Here is a 25306-nt window from a genome sequence, read left to right on the forward strand (position 1 = left end):
GTTTAAGAAATTGTCGTTGGAAGAGTTTAGCAAAGTACAATTTAATGTGTTCCCCACGTATTTCAAGTTCCAAATTGTCTCGCCCTTGATTTTGGGCCTCTTGTCTCCTTACAAGTATTGTCCATTCACTCTTGGTGCTTTAGTTGCTTCATCAATTTCTGGTTTGATCAACTTGGTGTTTGTCGAGCCAGCTTGCCATCTGATTAAGGAGGAAAGAATAAAATTGACTGCTATTAATAAGGACAAGAAGGAGAATGGTGAATTGAGTGACGAAATGCAAGCTTTGAACAAGAAATTTGGCAGATGGCACGGATTGAGTCTTTTGGCTAATCTCGTTTCTATCTTTTCCCTTGGTGCATATGGATTGGCCCTGGCAAAAGCATTGAGCAGACTTCCCTATTAAGTACACTATTGAGCACTATCGAGCACTATCGAGCACTATCGAGCGAAGCGAGATAGTGGAGCAGCATTGACTGACAGTGTTGACTGACGCTTTGCTCGATAGTAGCAGTATTGACTGACGCTTTGCTCGATAGTAGCAGTATTGACTGACGCTTTGCTCGATAGTGGAGCATCATTGACACTAGTGACACTATCGAGCAGGGGTGAGAAGAAGTTTCCCTGTGGATTTTGTGGTTTTTCAATTTGGCGAAAAGTGTTACTCTGTATATACTAAATCTAAATCAATCTATATGTATATCTTATTTATATATATCTATGTCATTCACATCAATATGCTAAAGCTTACTGACGCTTCCTTTTCATTATCTCGTTATGTTCCCTTTTCATTATCTCGTCGTGCTCCCTCTTTAATCTTTCATCTTCAATTTTTTGTTTAGCAAGTTCCTCCTTATATAAGATAGGACCATATTGAAACAAGTACAAGTACCAAATGAAAATTTGCGTTATCAAAAATAGACTAAAGTATACAACTAATTTATTTGTTGAAATGTCGGGGTTGAGGAGCCATTTCTTTATGATCCAGAGGTAATGAAAAATTCCTATACTCATCGCAATAACACCAACTATAAAATATTTGATATCCTTGATAAGCTTGGACTTAACGCTTCGGTCATTGTGTTTTTGGCTCGTTTCAACCATCTCAAAATCTCAGTGTTTGACTCTTGGATAGTGGCTCTTTGATTATCTAATTCAAGTCTCACTATCGAGCGAAGCGAGATAGTTGAGATAGGAGATAGTCAGTGCTGCTCCCACTATCGAGCAAAGCGAGATAGTGGAAGCTTGAATTAGACTGCTGAAAAATTTCGGTGCGGAGCTACCATCACAGCAGCACTAGCAGCGACACTAGCAAGCGAAGCGAGCTAGTGGAGCAGTAGAAGTAGAGAGTACACACAATGTTGCCCCACCATCGAGCAGAGCGAGGTAGTCGAGATAGTGGAGATGACAGCTAGTATGCTCCACTATCGAGTATGGCGAGATAGTGTCGGTAACCGCTAGTATGCTCCACTATCTTGCTCTGCTCGATAGTGTCGATAGTGTCGGTAACCACTAGTATGCCCCACTATAGAACAGAGATAGTGGAGCAACTTTTTGTAGCTTGTTATAACACTATCGAGCAAAGCGAGATAGTGTTGCTTTGCTCGATAGTGTTGCTCTGCTCGATAGTGTTGCTCTGCTCGATAGTGTTGCTTTGCTCGATAGTGTTGCTCTGTTCGATAGTGTTGCTCTGCTCGATAGTGTTGCTTTGCTCGATAGTGTAGCGTGTGTAAGGAAAGGAACAGAGAAATGGGGCAGAGGATATGATAAAAAAGAAACAGCGATAGGAAGGAGGCATAGGATATGATGAAAGAAGCATATGTATAAAAGGAAACAGTCTCTAGTCTCTAGTCTCTTCTCTCGTTCGACTAGAATCGCTTTGCTCGTCTAGATCATGACAGTTGAATTCCTCTAGCCACTGCAAAAATTTAAAAGTATTCATACTTTTTCATTTTAGTCATGTCTCGACACTATCGAGCAGTGCAAGAAATCAACATTATATAATTTTAACAAATATAAAAAGTAATTATATAGATAATGATGAAAGTTCAGACAAATGTGGTATCTCTAAAAGATGGTTATTAGTGAGACCATGCTATACATATATAATTATTGATAATTTGTTTAGTACATCATATTTAATTATAGATTCAATATCTGATAATTTAAAACGCTTTGAAGTATTTAGTAAATCTTCAAAAGCTAATAATAAATATATGGTTAATAAAGGTAAAGATGAGAAAATAAGATCAGAATATACTGTTAAATTAAATACAAATATACCAAGACGAATTCTTTTGCGTTTAGCTTTGAAACAAATTATGGATCCGTTGTTGATGGAAACACCATCAACCACATCTTGTATAAGTTGTACCTAAAAATCCATTAGAATTTTGTGGTAAGAAAAATAAAAAATGTGTTGAATTCTTAAAAAATGTTGTTATAAATAATGATAAAGGTAGAAAATTTAAAGATAGAATGAAACGAATAAAAGATATTAATAAAGACTTAGATATTAAATTGAATGCTTATGTTAGTAATATAGATGCAAGTACTCCTGGAGTCGTATGTAATGCTTTTAGATATTTAGCAGATAGATATAGGTTTAATAATATAGATAAATATTTCAGGAAACATGGTAAAAAAGATTATTTGTTTTTATCAAAAAATCCACTTAGTAGTACTAAATCAAGAAAAGTACTAAATGGTGTACATGGATGTTGTGATAGAGATAGAGATGAATTCCCTTACTCCTCAACTAAAGATAATACTAACTTAAAAAAAGATGTCAGCATATTATGTGTTAATAGTATAACAGATAACAGATTAGATGGATCTAGATTAGGTAGATTTTATGCTGCAAGTACTTATAATAATATTGATTATAGTAAAAGTTTTCCATTCTGGCCAAATATGGATATAAAATCATCTGAAATACCAAAAAGATATGAAACTAGTCCTGTTGATGGGTTTATTTTATTTTTTAACATAGAGGGAGTTGATTGTAACTTAAAGACTAATGAACCTTTATTCAATGGTAAACTTTTTTCTGAAGCTATTCGATACCCAACATTTGAATAATATCGTAAGTAAATTTAAATCTAATAGGTTTGTCGAAAGACCTATATTTTTGAAAATTAAATCCTTCACTGAAATAGAATTCGTATTCTCCATTTATAAAATAAAAATAGTAATTATTTCTAGATCTACATGTTTCTCTATAGGTTTGATGATAAGTACTATATTTATAATCTTCATCACTATGTTCTTCTTTGCAATTGTATACATCGCATTTATAAATTTGAACCCCATATTTAATTTTGAATATGTCTTTTTCATTTATAATAATAAAACTTTTGTCTATCAAAAAATATAATCTTATGTCATCTTTAACTACTATATAATATATGTTACAACTAGATATTTCATTGTCGACAAAATCATTTATAATTTCGTCTTCATTTTTTACATTGACTATTATTAATTCATTAGATTCAATTTTTTTATTGTTATAAACATAAGCTTTAATTGGATCAGATACTACAACTCTCATGATTGCAAAGTTTGCTGTGCTCTACTATTTTATCATATAAATCTAGATCTTTTGCATAACAAGCATAAAGATAATCTTGATCTGCGATTGTAAAAGGTAATATAATATGGTAAGTAAAAGGAGTTGACGTAGACTAAACTCCAAATTTCTTATTTCTAGTATATATTATCTATATGCCGCTAGCTTCTCCATAATTATCAAAAATATATTTCTTAATACCAAAGACTGAATCGTACTCAACAATTTTAAAATCTTTATCTATTTCTGTATCAATATTAAGATCACGTGGTTTGAAAATTATCATTTTTATAATATTATAATATTTATATCACATATATATATATCTCTTATTATTTCATAAATGTAACTGTAATAAAATATACAAAGAAGAACATATATAATAGTCCCCCCCCCCCGGAGCTATATAATCCGGAACGGGCTATCAATTGTTTTTACTTTTTTTCCCTTGTCGATGAAGTGGGGTAAATGAGTGTTGCATCCCCCCCCCTCTTCCCCCACGTTCTCTTTGGAAAAATATAGACAGGGCCTAGAATTTAAGTTTTTTTTATTTCAAGGGTTTATATAGTTGTTTGCGTGGGTTTATATAGTTGATACTATCGAGCGAAGCGAGATAGTGCAGCATAGGCTGCCACTGGCACTATCAAGCAAAGTGAGATAGTAGAGAAACACTTTGTAGCCATACCATTGACACTATAGAGTAACACTTTGTGACCATACTATTGATACGATCGAGCAGACAAGATAGTTGATTCATTTAGGTTACCCTCGCAAACATCGATTAATGAGTGGGAATTTAAATACGATTTTATCCCCAAAACCGAACAGAAAGTACCTCTAATTAGCAGAGAAGCAGTAAAGCAAGATATAGCTCATGAGAAGGCTAAATCTGTCGAAAGGGAATTGTTCACAAAAGAGTGTAACTCATCGCATAAAGTTGAAGCAAACGAAGCACATGTTGCACTATCGAGCAGAGGTACTGACTAGCTTGTAACAACACTATCGAGCAGAGCGAGATAGTGGAGCAATATCGACTAGCTTCTTACAACACTATCTCGCTCTGTTCGATAGTGTCATCTCTTTCCACTTGATAGTGGAGCAGTACTAGCTTCTTACAACACTATCTCTTTCTGCTCGATAGTGGAGCAATATCGACTAGCTTCTTACACTATCTCGCTCTGCTCGATAGTGGAGCAGTACTAGCTTCTTATAACACTATCTCGCTCTGCTCGATAGTGGAGCAGTACTAGCTTCTTATAACACTATCTTGCCCTGTTCGATAGTGTAGCACCATTGACTAGTAAAAAATATACCACGACATTCTTACTATTCAAGAAAAAAAAGTGCTTACATTTTAGCTGATTTTCAGTCAAAAAAATGAAGCTCCACCTTGATCTTCAATGATGAAAGAAACATTGGAATAAAAAGAAAATAGTTTCTAGTTTCTAGTTTCTAGTGTCTAGTGTCTAGTTTCTTCTCTCATTAAACTAGACTTGCTTTGCTCGTCTAGTTGGATGAGATTATCTACAAAGGACGTTAGGTCATTAAACGCCGCTACGACTCAATTCCCAATTTCGCCGAATATAGTTGACTCACAACTGCTCCAAACGCCTCACTTTTTTACAGATTTTTTACATCTCGCCTTACTTTTTTATTTACAGATTTTTTACCGCTCGCCAAGCAAAGATCCTATTGTTTCGGAGGTGCATTTCCCTTTCTGAGCAAACGGTTCCGTCGACGCATGTCACTCTGAGCAAACGGTTCCGTCGACGCATTTCCCTTTGAGCAAACGGTTCGGTCGACGCATTTCACTCTGCGGATTGTTCCGTCGACGCATTTCACTACCGAAAAAAAAAAAGAAACTAAAAAAAAGAAAAGGCATCACAAAAAAAATGAGATGAGAATGCCTTATATCAATTTTTTCAATATACATATACCAGAAATGCCTATTATTTCCTGAAAATTTTTTAAACAGAGTTTATTGCTCAAGGATCTCCAAACTAAATTAACTTTATATTGGCATAATTTGCTTTATTTGGAATGAGTAATCGATGATGAGCTCTTGCCAAAAAAAAAAAAAAAAGAAAAAAAAAAAGAGAAGAATGACATTTGATGTCACTTTGTAATTAAGATGGTTACAATCAACTGTTTCTTATAATTCATGTATCCTTTCTATTTTCTTTCATTTCTTGTAATTCTTTCATCCTTGTAATTCTTTCATCCTTTGTCTCAGCTCTGGTGAGATCTTTATCCAAAATTGGTGAAAAATGTCAAAGGAATCAAAACTTGAAGATAATTACACATTATCGTCACTTCGACTACAATCTCCAAGCAAACAAGAAATAAGCACCACTACCACCACGACAAATGAGCAGCACACTGAAAATTCTGTAAAAGACTCTTGCGTTGTTTCCTTTTTCAAATCCTTTCAAATTGAAAAAAAAGGGTTTGAAAATGGTGAGATTGAAGTTTTAACGCCCGAAGATAACTTACGTCCATACCAAGTTAAATTGATTGCGCTAGCATCATGTATTGGTTCAGGTTTATTTATAAGTAGTTCATCAGTCATATCCGAAGCAGGTCCAGGTGGTGCTATTATTGGATATGTGATTGTTGCATTTTTGATTTTCTTGGTTGTTCAAGCTTTGGGCGAGTTGACAAGCTCCTACCCAGTAAGAGGCAATTTCCTCATCTATAACTCGAGATTCATAGACGAGTCATGGGCTTTTGCAATGAATTGGAATTACTGTTTACAGTGGATAGTTACTATCCCCTTGTCTTTGGTTTCCGCTTCTTTAACAATAGATTTTTGGGATAGTCTGATTAACCCAGCAGCATGGATAAGTATCTTTTGGATAGTCATTTGTGTAATCAATATCTTTGGTGTTCGTGGTTATGGCTATGCTGAAAGTTTTTTTTCAATTGTTAAGTTATTGGCCATTGTTGGATTTTGCATTTTGGCGATTATTCTTATTGCAGGTGGTGGTCAACAAGGGTATATCGGTGGTAAAAACTGGCATCCACCATTTGTCAATGGATTTAAGGGAACTTGTAATACCCTTGTCAATGCAGCATTTAGTTTTTCGGGTACAGAGTTGGCCGCAGTTGCTGCTGCAGAAACATCAAATCCTCGAAAATCATTATTGAAAGCAACTAAGCAGATTTTTTGGAGAATTGCTCTTTTTTACATGTTGTCTATTATATTGCTTTGTTTTTTGGTTAGATACGACGACCCGGGCTTAGCGGGAAATTCAGATTCCTCAACTTCCCCCTTTGTTATTGCCATTACAAATGGCGGTATTAAGGTCCTACCATCTATTTTCAATGTCGTGATTCTCCTTTCTGTTTTATCGGTTGCTAATGCTAGTGTTTTTGCCACTTATAAACCATTGGTGGCACTTGCCGAGGCCGGTCATGGACCAAAGTTTTTGGCGTATATGGATCGCAAGGGGCGACCAATTTTTTCAATTTTGATCGCATTGGCATTTGGACTAATTGGGTTTGTTTGTGCCTCGAAAAGCCAAGTCACCGTTTTTAATTGGTTGCTCTCTTTGGCTGGATTGTCTTGTATTTTCATTTGGTTTTCCATATCCTTGGCTCAAGTGCGTGTCAATTACGCTTGCAAAGTTCAAGGCGTTCAATTGGATCGAGCTTTCAATGCAATTGGTGGAGACTATGGTGCTTATTGCTCAATGATTATCAACGTTTTGATCTTGATGGCTCAATTTTATGTCGCATTATTTCCAGTCGGAGGCAAACCACCATTACAAGCAACTACATTTTTCCAAGCATATTTGGCTGCTCCCATTGTATTAGTTTTTTATGTTGGTCATAAGATTTGGACTAGAAACTGGAGATTGTATATCAAGGCCGAGGATATCGACTTGATGACTGGAAGAAACCTTGTTGATGTCGAAATTACAAAACAGGAAATCTACGAAGACGAAATGAACTGGAAACTGAAACCCTTTTGGTACAAGGCTATTCGTATCTGGTGTTAATATAGAGTTTAGCATTTTGCACTTTATCAGATTAATCTCTTTTTTTTTTGGTTTTTCCGCTCCGCTCTCCTTTTCTTTTTTTTCCGAAAAAAGTTTTTCCGCTCTGGTATTTCCGATAATCACGTGATTCTTTTTTTTTTGGCACCTGACGAAATTTTCCACGCTGGAGGAAATTTTTCAAGTTCAAGGAGATTGGGGTGAAGAGAAGAGGAGAGGAAAGGGAGATTGTGAAGGGTTGACTGACAATTTGAGGAGTTGACGATAGAGGGTTTTGGTATAAGGATAATAGAGAACAAAGGTTTGGTTGCGTTCTTATAAATATTTTGACAAATGAGCAATGTACAGCATCTTTTGACTGAATTGAGCGGTTTGCTTCTGGAGTCAAAAAAACGGTATCCTGAGGTTAAGCACTCGGTAGATGATATTGTCAAGACGTTGAAGTCATATAAGCCAACAACTCCCTTGGCGGCCATTCAAGATACCAATGTCCAATCGAAAGTAGCGCATAGTTTAATTCTGGCCTGTGATACAGGGAACGTCAAGTTGAACAATACGGCTCTTCCAATAATCCAGCGTCTTTTATTGGTGCTGTTCTTGCCCAATAGCAATCTAAAGAGTCTAATAAGCTCTTTTTCCGAAGCTTCACATCTATCGGTAGACATTCAGTTGAAAATACTACAATGTTTACCGCCATTGGTGTCTAATTACGGCATGTTTCTCACCGAGGACGTCATATTGGACTTGCTCGATGTGTGTTCCAGTTTAACGTCGAACAATAGGTCGCCAATAGTTATGAATGCGGCATCGGCTACTCTACAGCAATTGTTCTCCGATATCTTTGAGAATGCTAAAAAACTCAACTCGGATGTTCCAAAACAGTACATGGTTGAGATTGAAGGTGAGGAACCAATTAAGTTGGACGCTTTTTCTAATGAAGCATATTTAATGTTTCGTGATTTGGGACTAATCATCAATAACAAAAAAACGATGCACTTTAAACAACTGATGCATATCAAAGTATCATCAGCTTTGGAAATTATTGAAAATTTGCTCCATAGCCACAAGACCACTTTTGAAACCCATCAAGAATTGGCTAATTTACTACGCACGGAGATTGTCCCAGCATTGTTGAAAATACTAAACTCACAAAATAAAAATTTTTCATTAATAACTAGATCTATACGAATCATTCAGATCTTATTAAGTACACAATTGCAAAACTTACAAATTGAAATTGAAATCATCATTTCGTATCTTAATCATATGTTGCTTGAAAACAGTGAGGACCTAAAAGATGAGGCAGCGCCAAATTGGGAAAAAGTGCTTGTTCTAGAGATGTACAAAAATTTGTTTCAGGATTTCAATGTTATCAAGTCCATTTATGAAACTTATGATTATGATGATCAGAAGAAAGATGTGTTGAGGGAGCTTTTCACGATCATGAATGCTTACTTACAAAACAATAACCAATTTTGTGATGATATAGTACGTTCTCCAGGAATGGTTTTGGAACATAGCCAACATAACCAACAACAGCAGCAACAACAGCAGCAGCAGCAACAACAACAGCAACAACAACAACAGCAGCAGCAGCAGCAGCATACAAACACTAGTCGAGGTCGAGTAGTACACTTTCTATCTCAAGAAAATTCAAGTCTCAAAACTTCGATATTAGATCATTTGGACAAGTCAGAGCCACCCTCAAACATTCCTTATGCGTACCCGGTATATTTGATTTACGAGATTTTATTGCTATATTCCAATGGAGTCTCCAGCTTTGTAAGCTTTCTTTCTGGTGCTGATAAAGACCAGAAAAATTTAGAGTCTGATGTCGACTTTGTCAATGCTATTATTAAATCCACGGCACTAGAAGCTTCCTCCATCTTTCAACAATACATATATACGTCAACTTCAGACATTATGTTTGGCAATGTTTTGAAATCATTCCGAGTTTTCACGCACAGGGTTGGACTATTAGGAGTGAACTCCATTCGCGATGAATTGCTCTTGATTTTATCCAAAGCAATTACAAACAACATAAGTAAGAAAATACAGCAGCAACAGCAACAGCAACAGCAAACACCACAATCATCAGCTTCAACAGCACCATTGTCATTACAAGAAGAAACAGCCTCTATCTTAGAGGGACAGAAGAAACAATTGATGGCAATTGGGGGTTCATTAGTAGATACAATCAGTGCAACTATGCAGTATTCGGGAGTTGATCACAATGCCAATTCAAGTGGTCCTTCTGCGGCAGTTGTAGAGAGACCAAGATACTTTAACTCTAGACAAGTTCAGTGTTTAAAAACGCTCTTGAGCTTAGCGGCCAGTTTAGGATCGACTTTGGGAAGCTCATGGTCGATTGTTTGGATAACATTACAATGGTGCACATATTTTTTGGAGGGATGCGACCAATACAGTGGGGTTATTAATGCCAAACAACAAAAAGCTCAAGCAAGTGATCTTCAAATGAGTAATAAAGACCTTAGCATCGTTGACACTTCGTATAGGAAACTTTTTGAGGCTATTGCAGAAATGTCAACAGCTTCATTTGAAGAGCTACTTGTTTGCATAATAGAACTTTCCGATGCTGCATTGTTTTTAGATTTAAATGAGTTTGAAAAATTTGAACTAAAAGAGTGTCCATATAACAAAACTTATTATTTACGAATAGTTCTTGAATTGTCCGAATTAAACACTATCAAGTTTTTCATTGAGGACGACAAAATCTGGGATGTGGTCTCTGATTACTTTACAAGATTAGGAGCTGCCAGAAATTTGAGTACAAATCTAAGATTGTTTGCTGTTTCTGCTTATACCAATGTTATTCAATCCGTGGCACAAAAGGGGTTTGAAACGGATGTTGATGAAATCACCAAAAGAACTTCAAAAAAGTCATTGGAAGGAATGAACCTTTGCTTGCAAAAGCTCTTTCATCGGGGCATTCCAAAAGAGCTTTTGATACTCAATTGTCAAGTTGAAATTCATTTGATCATTTTGAAAACATTACACCACTTGATTGAAAAGTATGATTCTCGTTATCAACAATCTTGGGGCCAAGTCTTTGAAATACTTAATACACCATTCAAGATAACTGGTGATCTCGGTAATGGAAACAGCAGCGACAACAACAACAACAATGATGATTCAAATTTGCGACAGAAACTCCAATCCCTTGTTGAGAAATCGTTTGAGACATTGAAATTAATTTTGGACGAATTTTTATCTTCACTCCCCTTCCAGCAATTAAAAATTTTAGTTGATACACTAGTTGATTTTGCATGTCAAACATATGACCTTAATATCTCGTTTAGTGCTGTGAGTTATTTTTGGCTTATCAGTGATTCGCTTAAATCCAGACTTTTGTCGTCGAGTAATAGCAAGGGAATTGACTCATTAAAGGACATCAATCTGGAGTCAGAATTAGTGACTTTTATTGAAACGAGCAAAGAGAGCTACGCTTCGTATGTCTGTCTTGATTTGTATCTCTTGTTTTGTTTAGCTAAGCTTTCCAAGAAAGAAACGCAAAGAGTTCAAGTACGAGAAGGTGCTATTCAGACGTTTTTTCGAATTATCAATGACCATGGACCGATATTGGAGGACAATTGGGATATGATTTATGACATTGCATTTCCCTCCATGATTGAGATATGCCCTGAACAACACTACTCTAAGGAATGGGAAGAAACGTTAGTTTTATTATTGGGAGGGTTTACAACAATGTATCGAAGATTCTTTTGCAATCATAATGACGGGAAGAAAGAAGAAGAAAAAGAGGAAGAAGATCCAAGGATTTGTTCTAGATGGAAAGTATTGGTTGATTACATGCAAAAATTGTTACAAAAGAATTTGATTGAAATTAATTTGATTGTATTCAAGGCATTTCAAGAGTTACTTCAAGAACCCAGAGGATTTTTTAGTCAAGAGGTATCCTACATGCTATTCAACTTATGGAGCAGCATATCTATTGAATATGACTTGGTGAATCCTGAGTATCAAGAATCGTTAGTCCAGTACATGAAATGTTTTCCGCTGTTGTATCAGATTCTCAAATCTAATATAACACCCAAACAAATCAGTATTATTGTGGATTTATTCAACAAGAGTGCAAGATACCCTGTGTTACCGCAGCACCAATCCGATGATATCAAACCATCCAAACTTCAATCGTCTGTTTTGTATAATATAGGTGAATTAGATGCTGGCGAACAAGTCATTCAGCCTGCTGTCGTTCAATTATTGACCAATATCATTGTATACCCCTTTGGTGTCAAGTCACGTATTCAGCAGAAATTGTCTACAAATTCAGTTGTCAAGAACAATTACAGGATTCCAACCTTCATTGCCATAAGTCGAAGTGCGCTTGAATTAATGCAAGTTAAATTTGAAAAATTTGGCTACTTGGAGTGTTTTGAAGATGACCAAGGATTAACGAGGTGTATGAGATCGTTACTTGAGATAGTAGAGAACAAGGAAAACGAAAGTGTTCAAACAAATTCACCTACATTATGGATCAAGAGTCAAGAAATTTTGCGAGGTTTAATCAAGGCACAATTAGACAAGGAAGATATGACTACAAGCGATGAGCTTTGGAGTTTGTTTGTAAAAAGTTTAACATTGACTTTTAAGAATGAGAACACGAGAGCTGGCTCTCTGGATGAAGCTACAAAGATTGTCCAATATTCTCATTTAAGGGATATAGTATTGACCAAATTGGTAAAAACGGATAAGGCTCAACTAGTTGAAAGTTTTTTATTGGAAATTTACAACAACTCCTATATATATGGGTTGAACGAAATGGAAAAAAATTTGATATTGGATGGCGTTGAAGATGACGACAATCTTAAAGCAATAGACAGATTCACGTCATTCAAGTTTGACGAATTTTTTGGCACGACGGAACCTTTGCATCTATTACCCAATACTGAAATAAGGTTCAATTGCCTTTATGAACTTTATAAGCTTCTCAAATTAGAAACCAGTTGTAAACTACAAATTGAAATCTATTTCTTGAGAAGAATTTGCTTTAGTTTGAGAAGAGCTGTTGCCGATTTGAAATTGACCTTAAAGTGTCCTTTACCAATCCTACAATTGGAAGAGTTGAATTTAATAATTCAAATGTTGACGGACTTGCAAGTTTCTGAAGAGAATAAAAAAGAATTTGCAAAGCTACGCATCTTGTTGACTCAGTTGATACCTCATGCTTATAAGATTCGAGGGTTGAGTGAAAAGTTGCCTCAACTATTATTGTCGGTTGGGGCTATAGGTAATAGCTGCTAGTACTACACTTGCTAGTACTACTACCCACGATGCCTTGTGTGTTATTATGTATAGTATGAAATGAAATGAAAATAAAATCAACGTGTTTTAACTAAAGAGAATATAAATTTAGCCTAATAATGATAAAACTCCACTACCGTCATCATCATCATCATCGTCATCATCATCATTTTTGACATCTCCTTTGGTCGTCAGCGTAGAAGTTGACAAAACAATTGTTTGCAGTAAAGCACAGATCGCTTAAAGTACCATCTTCATTGGTACAGTTTGGAGTATATGGACTCAATCTGTATCTAAAATTAGTGAATGTCTGACTAAACTCTACATCGCTCGTGTTCCATAAACGTTGAGCAACATATTTATGCCAGAAAGTACCATTCAATGGCGCATCCTCGGGCCATGTGTGTTCTGGATCATAAACGTCTCTTGTACTATATTCCACCTCCCATTCAGGCTCTTCACCATCATTAACAAAAGTGACATTCAATTGAGCATAGTAATTGTAGGCGTTGATGATGTTGAAACTTTCGTTTTCAACTTCGTACCATTTCCATGATGGATTATAGGCAACGAATGGTGTCACAGATTGAGCGACCCATGCCATATTGAGGACATCATTGGCAACGGCATTAGCAGCAGTTACATTGCTCGTGTAAAGGATTGTGAATTGATCTTCATGGGTGTGGCCATAGAACAAACTTGCAATAGTATATGGAGAGAATCTTTCAACGATTTTACCAAAGATTCTTGAGTGAACTGGCAAGACATCATTGTGGTTTGGAGGAACGTGAGCCATGATCCAAACTCTTTGTCCTTTTGATTCAGCATCCACTAATTCGTCAACGAGGAACTTCCAATTTCCGAATAAATCAGCATTGGTAGTATGATCAATATATGCCCATAAATTGGATCTGTAATATGTGTTTGAGTTCAAAGCAATGATTTTCAATCCACGGTTGGTCACATACGAGAACCCTGTGTAATGTTTCTTTAAATCGTTGGCATCTTTTTCATCAAACCATTCATTATTAATCCATAAATTAACCATATCATCAATATTGTAGTCATAGGAATGGTTTTTAGTTTGAAATTGATGTGGTGCCATTTGAGCATATGGGAAGGTATCATGGTTACCCAAGGATGGCATAATTGGAATATTGTTCAAGAACTTTTTCATCAAGTTGAAAGACTTTACTTCAGCTTCCTTGGTAACATTTGGAGTACAATGAGCAGTATCGTGATCGACCAAGTCACCAGTGAACAAAACCAACTCGAAATTTTTCTTTGCATGTAATTTGGCAACTTCAACCAAGGAACTGTTCATCAATAATTCTGGACTGTCAGAAAGATAACCTCCGAAAGGAGTTGCTGGAGCATTGTTGTAATTGTAGCCACGATACTTTGGGAGATCATAGTAGTCTCCTTTGATATATGTGTTGTTCTCGTCATACCTAGCATCTGGGTAAAAGGAAAAATCAAAAGTTTCAAGAGATGGGTTAAGGTTTTTATAATAGGTGGTGAAGTTGTAGTCTATTCCTGGCAACTCTTTATTGTATGATTCTGGAAGACAACATGGGTAAGAGGAACAGTTGGATTCTGAACCAAACGTGTACCTTGGTTGGATATGGAAGTCAGTAATGTGAACAACATTGAATCTTTCGCTGTTGTTTTTGTATTCTGGTTGTTGATAGTACTCTGGTTTCTTTGCTGGCCACCAACTTTGCATATCAAAAATTTCCTCAACGTTTGGAGTCTTTGGCAACCTACACAGTCCCACGCTACTGGCAAGAGAACAAAAGTATTCCAAGTCCAAATCGCTGGAAACATTGAACCTTTTGATAACTTGCAAGAAATCGTTATCGAAAAAATTGACACTTCTACCAGAAGTTATACCTGAATCGGAATCTTCATTAAATGATTCGAAATTTTCCGATTTAGTAGTAACAAAGAATTCTCTAGCATCACATCTATAAATGTTCTTTCTGTTCAAACAATCTTGGAATAACATCAAGGTAACAAGATGTTCTTGTTCAGGATAGTCTTCAACCATTTGCTTAGCATATCTCATTTTATACTTGCATAGCTCACACTTTGTACCATTAAAGTTTTTCAATTTTTGAATATGATAATTGATGAAATCAGTTTCATTTAAAGGCAAATTGACATAGATATCCAAAGGCAGGACAGTGTCTGATTTTTTGGATAAGATCTGACGTTGAAGTGAGCTATATCCTGGTACAGTAAAGGAAACTGCACCAACAGCTAAAACAAGCACCGATAAAACGTCCAAAGCAAGCATTTCTCAAGTAAAGAAAAGTTGCAAAAAACAAAATAGTTGCAAAAACAAAAGTTGCAAAAACAAAAGTTGCAAAAACAAAAGTTGCAAAAACAAAAGTTGCAAAATGAAAAAAAAAAAGAAAAAAAAAGAGGGAACGGAGAGCGGGAAATAGGACCCAGTTATATGTGCTCAGGTCCTCGTGGGGAAAGACGGCATTTCCTTTTTGAAGAAAACATTGCGTTCATGTTGCATGTTGAAAGTAGACAATAAAACCCAATAAACCGACTGGCTTCACCAATTAAATGGGTTGAAAACAGAAGCCGCTCAATTCTTCATGCTACCGAGGATTGTGTTTCGCAGCAACGTGGGCGAGAAAAACAAAAAGAATTACTCCACGTGAGCCGAGCTAGAAATTTCAACAATAGAAACAACAAAAATGATTAGCAAAGGAAGGAAGTCTATTGTTTGGGGTATGCTTTACAGCTATCCATTTTGGTAATTGCCGAAAATTCCCACCATTAACCGAGAAAACGGCACTATTTGAATACCTTGTGATATAATTAACAAAGCAACACGTGCTCCGCAAAGGAAGAGCCTTTGATAAACAAAGCACTTGTTACATGAATGAATGAAAAGAACCCGTGGGACACTAGAGCTACACGAGTGAGCGAAGCGAGTAAGTGGAGCAGTTTGTAAATAGACTATCGAGTAGAGCTCCACTAGGGAGCGAAGCGAGTAAGTGGAGCAGTATGTAAAGAGACTATCGAGCAGAGCGACACTAGCTCGCTTCGCTCTCTAGTGGAGCAGTATATAGAGAGGTATCTACTTTTGGATAGATAGCGCTTCTAGGTAGAAAAGGCTTCTAAGTAGATAAAACCTTTTTGAGCGAGGAAAGTTGACGGGTAATTGGTAGGAGTTAGATTATACCCAGTGTAGTCAGTGTTCCACTATCGAGCAGCGAGATAGTCTCTCTCGATAGTGTCGGTAGCAGTCAGTGTTCCACTATCGAGCAGCGAGATAGTGTCTCTCGATAGTGTCTCTCAACAGTGTCGGCCATAGATTCAGACATCTATATCCTCACTTGATTTCCTGTAAACCATTATTCAGAATGATACTGTGAGGTATCTAGAGGTATCTAGAGGTAACTAGAGGTAACTAGAGGTAACTAGAGGTAACTAGAGGTAACTAGAGGTATCTAGAGGTATCTACGTTTGTTGAACCCGGTGTAGTAAGTGTTGGCCATAGATTGTAGTCAATGCTACTCCACTATCTCGCTCCGCTCGATAGTGTCGCTTCCATATGCTAACAATTTAACAGTATGAGTTATCGCGCTAAAGTTTTCTCTATAAAAACTTCATCTATAATAGTTTCCTCTGTAAATAATCTATAAAAGTGTTTTTTCAGAAAAAACCCCGTTAAAGAACTCGTAAAACTCTTTATTATTGGAAAAATCCAGTGTCGTCAGTGCTGCCCCACTATCGAGCGGGGCCAAAATTACAACACTATCGAGCGGAGCGAGAATTACAACACTATCGAGCGGAGCGAGATAGTGTAGCACACTGACAGTAGCTTGTTGCAACACTATTGAGTGAAGCGAGGTACACTTTGTAGCTTAGTACACTATCGAGCGGAGAGAGATAGTGTAGCATACTGACAGTAGCTTGTTACAACACTATCTCGCTCTGCTCGATAGTGTTGCTCGATAGTGGAGCAAATTGACATTAGCTTGTTACAACACTATCTCGCTCTGCTCGATAGTGTTGCTCGATAGTGGAGCAAATTGACATTAGCTTGTTACAACACTATCTCGCTCTGCTCGATAGTGTTGCTCGATAGTGTATCTCGATAGTGTCGCGTAAGGGCCCTCTCTTTTAAAGTCATTCTTAAAATCTTAGAAACCTCTCGAATGCACTAGCAAAACTGCCTTTAATGAAAGGGTCTATTGTTTTCGAAAATTAGACGAAACGCTACCATCAATTAGAGCTTACATATCATTCTAAATTTAGAAATAGAATCTTGATAGGGGCTTCTTAGGTGACACGGCACTAGGGAGCGAAGCGAGCTAGTGGAACAGTATGTAGAGAGGTTAGAAAGCGAAGCGAGCTAGTGGAACAGTAAGTAAATAAACTATTAAGCAGTAAGTAAATAGACTATTGAGTAGTATATTAATAGACTATTGAGCAGTAAGTGATGGACTATTGAGTAGTAAGTGATGGACTATTGAGTAGTAAGTGATGGACTATTGAGTAGTATAGACTATCTCGCTCTGCTCGATAGTCTAGCTTTAGTTTTAAACTAAGCCTCTAGGTAATGCGACACTAGGGGGCGAAGCGAGCTAGTGGAGCAGTATATAGAGAGGTATCTACTTTAGGATAGATAGAGCCTCTTTTAGCGATGAAAGTGATTGAAAAGAGTTAAATTAAACTCAGTGTGGTCAGTGCTGCGCCACTATTGAGCGGAGCGAGATAGTGTTGTAACAAGCTACTTTCAGTGTGCCCCACTATCTCGCTCCGCTCGATAGTGTTATAGCAAGCTACTTTCAGTGTGCTCCACTATCTCGCTCCGCTCGATAGTGTTGTAACAAGCTACTTCCAGTGTGCTCCACTATCTCGCTCCGCTCGATAGTGTTGTAACAAGCTACTTTCAGTGTGCTCCACTATCTCGCTCCGCTCGATAGTGCTGTAACAAGCTACTTTCAATGTGTTCCACTATCTCGCTCCGCTCGATAGTGGTGTCACTAGTGTCGCTTATTTTCTTTTTTTTAGCCTTGATCAAATCAGTAAACAATAGATTCCATAAATATAAACAAGATGAAACCCCGTGTGTTCTACTATATCGCTGTATTGGCACTACTACCTTGCTACGTCTACTCTACTTCCTTATTCTCATTGCTACATTACTCTTGCTCCACTATCGAGTGGAGCACACTAGTGACACCAGCTCCACTATAGAGCGGGGCGAGATAGTGCTACATTACTCTTCCTCCCCTATTGACCGGAGCGAGATAGTGGAGCACACTAGTGACACCAGCTCCACTATCTCGCCTTGCTCGATAGTGCTACATTACTCTTGCTTTACTACCTTGCTCCACTCGATAGTGGAGCACACTAGTGACACCAGCTCCACTACCTGCTCCGCTCGATAGTGGAGTACACTAGTGCTATTCTTAGTATCTACAATTATATTTTTTCTAAAGAATCTCAATCTTTCCAAGGCTCTGGTCAATAGAAATTCAAGTATATTTGCAAGCGCTCGATAGTAATCTAAGCCCAGTGTAATAAATGCTGCTCCACTACCTTGCTCCGCTCGATAGTGCTACATTACTCTTGCATCACTACCTCGCTCCGCTCGATAGTGCTACATTCTCTTGCTTTACTATCTCGCCTTGCTCGATAGTGCTACATTACTCTTGCATCACTACCTCGCTCCGCTCGATAGTGCTACATTCTCTTGCTTTACTATCTCGCCTTGCTCGATAGTGGTGCTTAGTGGATTGCCGGGTAACTTTTCTTTCTTTTCTTTTTTTTTTTTTTCTTTGCTTTATTTGATACATCAAGGTTACATTGAAGAGATTGGACAAGAAGAGGAAATTGGTATACTGGAAAACAGGGTAGAGGTGACAGGTTTCTTTCACAGATAGTAATATTTGCCTAGTTTTGAGCTGTTAGATATGTCCTATGGTAGAGGTACTAGTCCCAATAGAGGTTATATGGAGTTTGATCCTGAATCAGGAGATAATCTAAGTAGGAAACGATCACTCGTTAGACCAGAAAGATCAAGGATAGATCCTAATCATCCAAGGTTCCACTATACGCAAGTAGCTAACCAAGAGTCGGATCATATCAAAGTACAAGTTTCCTCAAATGCAATACATCCTCCTCCTCGTGGCTCAAACGATTTGACCAGATCAAGGTCCCATTTGAGCCCTTATTCCTCGCAGAGATCAGACTCTCAACATCTGCAACTGCAACTGCAACTGCAACTGCAACTGCAACTGCAACGCCGCCACCACCACCACCAACAGCAGCTGCGTCACCCGCTACGTCAACAACATGGCCCCCTCGGCACTGACGTTGCCCCGCCTTCTCCACTCGATGACGAAAATGAAGGAATACCTCTTATGGATATTCACAACTCATCGCCAGGAACAAGCTTCAACAACAATAAAACAAACTTGAAAGGTGGTAGAGAAGTATACGGATTGAACGATGAAGTTGGCGGCGAATTCGGTAGAACTCCACTGAGAAGCAAGGTCATTTCGAACGGGTTGCCGAGACCACAAGTTCAAGGATCGAAATCCCGTAAAAAGAAAGCTGGTAAAAAGCACGATATTTATTTTTGGAAAGTATATTGTTACGCTGTGACATTTTGGGCTCCTTCACCATTATTGAAATTGTTTGGACTTCCTACAAAAGATCGTCAGTTTGCTTGGAGAGAAAAAATGGGATTGATCTCATGTATATTGTACATTGGTGCCCTTGTTGCTTATTTGACTTTTGGTTTTACGAAAACAGTATGCTCTTCAGAAAAATTGAGAACAAGAATAAATGAAGTTAGTACCTCAAGCTTGATCATTAATGGAAGATCTTTTGATTTGTCTTCTTCAAAACATCCAGCGGCTGCAGGGATTGGCGCGGGTTCTAATGTCTTGTATCCTCCTATCAATGCCGGTGGTAAAGATGCTTCGTTTTTGTTCCAAAATGTAAATGGTAATTGCAAGGGTTTGATTTTGCCAAAGGAAGGTTGTACTATACCGTTTAATGAAAATAACGAGTTAGCCTGGTATATGCCGTGTCGTTTTTTTGATCAAGATGGCTCTAACGAAGTTAACAACACTCAGGTGTATTATAATGGATGGGCTTGTCATACAAGTGAAGTGGCACGTAGAGCTTATTATGGGCTTAAAGTATCAGGTGATGTTTATTTCACTTGGGATGATATTAGAAACTCGTCAAGAAATTTGGTTGTTTATTCAGGAACTGTTTTGGATTTGAATTTGATAAATTGGATCCAGAATGAAGATGTAACTTATCCCGAATTGTTTGACAGATTACGCGATGATCCAACGTTCCATGGTTTGGATATATCCATGGTTTTAACTAGTCCAAGTGAACGTCAAGCGGCTAGGTGTTTGACTGAAATTATAAAAGTTGGTGTTATTGATTCAGATACCATTGGTTGTATCGCTTCGCAAATTGTCTTGATTGTTTCTTTGGTGTTTATTTTATCGGTTGTTGTTGTGAAGTTTATTATGGCTTGTTGGTTTAGATGGGTTACTTCGAGAAAACAAGGTGCAACTGAATATGATAATAAATCAATGGTGGCAAGAAACAAGGCTATCGAAAATTGGGTTGATAACAATAACTCAGCAATTGGGACTCAAATCAAAACTGTTCCACTAAGAGCAAGAGCTAATTACAAATCAGCAAAAACTAACAGGCAAAGTGTTTTCCATAGGTCACAAAAGCTTTCGCTTGGACCAAATGCCGATTTGTCACAATATTACGATAATCCTAGTGCGCTTTCAAAAACTTTCAAGTATACAACAATGTCAACACAAGCTGCGTTATTAGGACGTAACGGATATGGTAAAAAGTCTCTGACAGTTTCAGGAAAGAATGGTGGTAGTGGTGCAAAACAATCAACTATCTACCTCAACGATCAAGGTTCATCAACAGATTTGTTGAACCGTCCCATTTCAACTTACAATCCATTTGAAGCCTTTGACGAGCAAGCAGCTGTTGTTCATGGATTATCCCCAGATATTATCCATCCAGACATCGTTCCTCAACCGCCTGTTGAATATCAACCTTTTGGATTTCCCTTGGCGCATACCATCAATTTGGTCACTTGTTACTCCGAAGATGCAGATGGTATACGTACCACTTTGGACTCTATTGCAACTACAGATTTTCCCAATTCTCACAAATTGATTCTTGTGATTTGTGATGGTTTGATTAAAGGTTCTGGTAATGACAGAACCACTCCGGATATAGTTTTGGATATGATGTCTGATTTAACTGTGCCAAGAGATGAGGTTGAACCATATTCATATGTTGCAGTTGCTCAAGGAAGCAAGCGTCATAATATGGCCAAAGTTTATGCAGGGTTTTATGATTATGACGATGGAACAGTTCCACCTGAAAAGCAACAACGTGTTCCGATGATTACTGTGGTCAAATGTGGTACTCCTGAAGAAGCAAACTTGCCTAAACCAGGTAATAGAGGTAAGCGTGATTCACAAATTATTTTAATGTCCTTTTTACAAAAAGTTGTATTTGACGAAAGGATGACAAGTTTAGAGTTTGAAATGTTGCAAGCAATTTGGAGAGTTACGGGGCTAATGGCGGAGTTTTATGAAATTGTGCTTATGGTTGATGCAGATACTAGAGTGTTTCCTGATTCACTAACACATATGGTTGCTGAAATGGTCAAAGATCCTCTGGTGATGGGGTTATGTGGAGAAACCAAGATTTCAAATAAGGCGCAATCGTGGGTTACTGCAATTCAAGTGTTTGAGTATTATATCTCGCATCATCAAGCAAAGGCTTTTGAATCTATATTTGGTGGTGTTACTTGTTTACCGGGATGTTTTTGTATGTATAGGATTAAAGCTCCCAAAGGATCCGATGGGTACTGGGTTCCTATTTTGGCCAATCCAGATATTGTTGAAAGATATTCAGATAATGTGGTTGATACATTGCACAAGAAGAATTTATTACTTTTAGGTGAGGATAGATATCTTTCTTCATTGATGTTGAGAACGTTCCCCAAGAGGAAACAGATTTTTGTTCCTAAAGCTGCTTGTAAAACAATTGTTCCTGATAAGTTCAAAGTCTTGTTATCACAGCGTCGTAGGTGGATCAATTCCACGGTGCACAACTTGATGGAATTGGTATTGGTGAATGATTTATGTGGTACGTTTTGCTTTTCGATGCAATTTGTTATTTTTATTGAATTGGTTGGTACATTGGTTCTTCCAGCGGCAATTGCATTCACGATTTATGTTATTATTTTTGCTATTGTTTCGAAACCAACGCCAGTTATGTCATTGGTATTGTTGGCTATTATATTTGGATTACCTGGATGTCTTATTGTTATAACCATTTCATCACTATCATATATCATATACTTTTTCATTTACTTGATGGCCTTACCAATTTGGAATTTTGTTTTACCGTCTTATGCATATTGGAAATTTGATGATTTCAGTTGGGGTGAAACAAGAACTGTGGCTGGTGAGGGCAAGGGAGATCATGGAACTAGTGAGGGTGTATTTGATGCATCAAAAATCAAAATGAGAAGATGGAGAGAATGGGAAAGAGAACGCAGAAGTGAGGAAAATGCTATTATTGCTACTGCTGCTGCTGGCCAAGGTGGTCAGGGAATTGGTACTAACCAGAGAGGATATTCATCTAATCAAAATTTGGTTGCCCCTTCAGCCGTTTGGGATCCTTCAAATAATGAAAAAATAATTGATGATTTCGAAAATGAAGGATCTTACTCTGAATCTAATTGATAAAGAGGAACGAGAGAGAGAGAAAGAGAGAGAGAGAGAGAACAATGTAGAGTAGATTATATATATATGACATTATATGGGCAAAACAGTATTTATTGAACTCATTATATGTGGTGTAACTATGAAGAATCAGTGCAGCTGGCACGTTTCTTGTAGATGAAGAACTAGTGCAGCTGGCACGTTTCTTGTAGATGAAGAACTAGTGCAGCTGGCACGTTTCTTGTAGATGAAGAACTAGTGCAGCTGGCACGTTTCTTGTAGATGAAGAACTAGTGCAGCTGGCACGTTTCTTGTAGATGAAGAACTAGTGCAGCTGGCACGTTTCTTGTAGATGAAGAATCAGTGCAGCTGCAAATACAACTTTAAATTCTATTCTTCAGCTAAAGCTGCACCATTACGCCGTAAACAGCCTCTCGTAAAATATACCATCAACGTTGCTTCATTATGATAATTGATGTGTCCCAATTGTATTGAATAGAAATTAATTCTTGAGGGGTATTGACAAAACGGCTTTTGTCATCAATCTATTGTCTCATGTAGCCTACAAAAACAAGGGACACAATGAATGCTGACAGCCTTTGTTAAACTCTGCATGCCAGACCAATGTTTCATTGTGTGACAGAATTGAGCTTATGCTTGAATAGCAAAACTTCAACAAACACTATTTCCCTCAATTTAACCAGTTCAACGGTTCTACCTTTTTCACCAGTTCACGTCAGTTTAAAACTCATCATTAGTAGAAGAAAACGCACAAGATACCGCTGAGGATCTGACACTTGACTCTGTCGAGTTTTCACTACTTGAAGAAGCGCCTCCTTTTTCAATATATCTCTTTTTAAACTTCTTCAATCGCCATGTATTTTTGACCTTTTTGATCAGCGGTTTGAATGCAGAGTTTGGTGTAGCTAATGCAGTTAACATTGTATGTAGAAGTTCAAAGTATCGAACAAAGAAATAAGAGGGCTAACCAAATAAACCAATTCTACCAAGCTATATATATATATATATATATATTGTAATACCAGGAATAGCTAATACGCAAAACCGGATCTTCTATACAAAAAGGGTTAGTCTTTTTTGCACTTTGCTATGCAGAAATGTTATTCTGTTGATTCTTGTTTCATACCTAATTTTAACAAGCAAGCAATATATATTAACTACACGCACAAAGTCTCCCTCCCCACCACCACACCCACACACATACATATGAACACCTTGGGGTTATACTAGGGTGGAAGGAGGCGTGGTGTTAGATAAGTAGTAAGGAAAATATACGTTTCATACAATAAAAAAAAAAGGTAAAAAAAATTTTACTTGAAACAGACGAAGTGCAAGAACTAAAGTTGAAAAAGTAAAGTCTTTTTTCAACTAGCAACGTTCAAAGGCACTAAAAATGATAAAGAGACCTCCTGGTTTGCACCATGTGACAAGTAGTACTTGTCGAATAAAATTATCGAGCCATATGGACAAATAAGGTTTTATCATCTTTGAAAAATTTTCCTTTTGGCTTATACTAACAAATTAGAAACCCCTTAGGTATATTTTTTTTGCATTTCTTTTTTTCTTTTTTTGTGGAGGGGAAAGGGAGTAGACCATGTATTAAATTGCCGTACTCTACTATCGAGCAAAGCGAGATAGTGGAGTAACTTGTTGTAACACTGACGGGTAATTGGAAATTTAAAAAGTCCCTGCTGTGCAAATGAAGGATCTTAGACTGGTTTGGGATCCTAAACCAGTTTATGATCCTAAACCAGTTTACTGTTTCCCTCCTTGCTCATGCTGAAACAAAATACAAACCCTTTTCTTTTCATGCAGCTTCTTACTTCTATCCTCCAATAAATTTACTCATTTCATCGACACCACAACCAAAGAAAACAACATATTCCTATTATTATATTATCTCTTCTTTTTAGTATTGACTTGAAATTTGCACTAGGTGACGTAAGAACTGGAAACAATTGGAAAAGGAAAAAAAAAATGGATTTTCTGAAAACGCAATTTCGCTAATATTTTTTTATTCTGATTAATCGATTTGAAGATCTGGCGTAGCATAAAGTAGGTGGAGGGTAGGTAATAGAAAGTATACGTTGATCTAATTTTGTTTATCCATAAAGAATTTCGGTCTATAAATTTCAATTGTTACACTGCTCCATACTTCAATGGCTGCGAAAAAAAAAAATAAAAAAAAAAACAGATTAGCAATAATCAAAGCCAAGTTTCCAAAAGTGTTATGCTGTGCTAGTTTCGACTTTACTACGTAATTTAATACGAAAACTGTGGGTTACAATATGTATACTTACATTTGGGTATATTTTTGTCACTTTTACTGAGAAATTGATACGGTCGTTAGGCTCGTTTGAGATGTAATTTTTGTCCAGTGTTGCTACAAAGTGCTGCTCTAGTGTTGCTACAAAGTGTTGCTCTAGTGTTGCTACAAAGTGCTGATCCAGATCCAAAAGAAAAGCCTTTAAAGTAAATAATCTAAATTTATAATAGAGAAAAAAAACCATATACATCTATATATGTATAAGTTCAATCTAATTGGAATTTTTTTTATGAAAATTTGGTAGTAGTAGAATTGAATTAATAACGATTAGAATCTAAACCGATTTTTATCAACAACGATGAAAAAGTCAACCAGAATGAAAAAGAAAGAT

General features: G+C 37.1%; 8 protein-coding genes across 8 annotated transcripts; 6 read left to right on the forward strand and 2 right to left on the reverse strand. All coding sequences in view use genetic code 12, as the record gives it.

Moving 5' to 3' along the window:
- On the forward strand, nucleotides 1-403 carry KGF56_003393 (uncharacterized protein; the record flags this gene model as incomplete). Its single annotated transcript, XM_049324721.1, has 1 exon — nucleotides 1-403. A coding segment is annotated over one exon (403 nt), but the record flags the coding sequence as incomplete, so codon positions are not given.
- Nucleotides 404-1355: 952 nt separating this feature from the next.
- KGF56_003394 (uncharacterized protein) lies at nucleotides 1356-2375 on the forward strand (the record flags this gene model as incomplete). Its single annotated transcript, XM_049324723.1, has 3 exons — nucleotides 1356-1411; nucleotides 1591-1722; nucleotides 1979-2375. 3 exons carry the CDS (start codon nucleotides 1356-1358, stop codon nucleotides 2373-2375), a joined length of 585 nt encoding a protein of 194 aa, XP_049179506.1.
- A 100-nt stretch (nucleotides 2376-2475) lies between these two features.
- Nucleotides 2476-3078, forward strand: KGF56_003395 (uncharacterized protein; the record flags this gene model as incomplete). The annotated part of the gene is made up of 1 exon (XM_049324724.1): nucleotides 2476-3078. One exon carries the CDS (start codon nucleotides 2476-2478, stop codon nucleotides 3076-3078), a length of 603 nt encoding a protein of 200 aa, XP_049179507.1.
- Nucleotides 3079-5835: 2757 nt separating this feature from the next.
- Nucleotides 5836-7569, forward strand: KGF56_003396 (uncharacterized protein; the record flags this gene model as incomplete). Its single annotated transcript, XM_049324725.1, has 1 exon — nucleotides 5836-7569. One exon carries the CDS (start codon nucleotides 5836-5838, stop codon nucleotides 7567-7569), a length of 1734 nt encoding a protein of 577 aa, XP_049179508.1.
- A 330-nt stretch (nucleotides 7570-7899) lies between these two features.
- Nucleotides 7900-12852, forward strand: MON2 (Mon2p; the record flags this gene model as incomplete). Its single annotated transcript, XM_049324726.1, has 1 exon — nucleotides 7900-12852. The coding sequence occupies one exon, from the start codon at nucleotides 7900-7902 to the stop codon at nucleotides 12850-12852; it is 4953 nt and encodes a 1650-aa protein (XP_049179509.1).
- Nucleotides 12853-13018: 166 nt separating this feature from the next.
- On the reverse strand, nucleotides 13019-15151 carry KGF56_003398 (PPN1 endopolyphosphatase family protein; the record flags this gene model as incomplete). The annotated part of the gene is made up of 1 exon (XM_049324727.1): nucleotides 13019-15151. The coding sequence occupies one exon, from the start codon at nucleotides 15149-15151 to the stop codon at nucleotides 13019-13021; it is 2133 nt and encodes a 710-aa protein (XP_049179510.1).
- Nucleotides 15152-18800: 3649 nt separating this feature from the next.
- Nucleotides 18801-22649, forward strand: CHS3 (chitin synthase; the record flags this gene model as incomplete). Its single annotated transcript, XM_049324728.1, has 1 exon — nucleotides 18801-22649. One exon carries the CDS (start codon nucleotides 18801-18803, stop codon nucleotides 22647-22649), a length of 3849 nt encoding a protein of 1282 aa, XP_049179511.1.
- Nucleotides 22650-23369: 720 nt separating this feature from the next.
- Nucleotides 23370-23570, reverse strand: KGF56_003400 (uncharacterized protein; the record flags this gene model as incomplete). The annotated part of the gene is made up of 1 exon (XM_049324729.1): nucleotides 23370-23570. One exon carries the CDS (start codon nucleotides 23568-23570, stop codon nucleotides 23370-23372), a length of 201 nt encoding a protein of 66 aa, XP_049179512.1.
- Between the last annotated feature and the right edge of the window lie 1736 nt (nucleotides 23571-25306).

Source organism: Candida oxycetoniae (assembly GCF_023343755.2).
Source record: "Candida oxycetoniae strain CBS 10844 chromosome Unknown scaffold35, whole genome shotgun sequence".
Taxonomy (NCBI): domain Eukaryota; kingdom Fungi; phylum Ascomycota; class Pichiomycetes; order Serinales; family Debaryomycetaceae; genus Lodderomyces; species Lodderomyces oxycetoniae.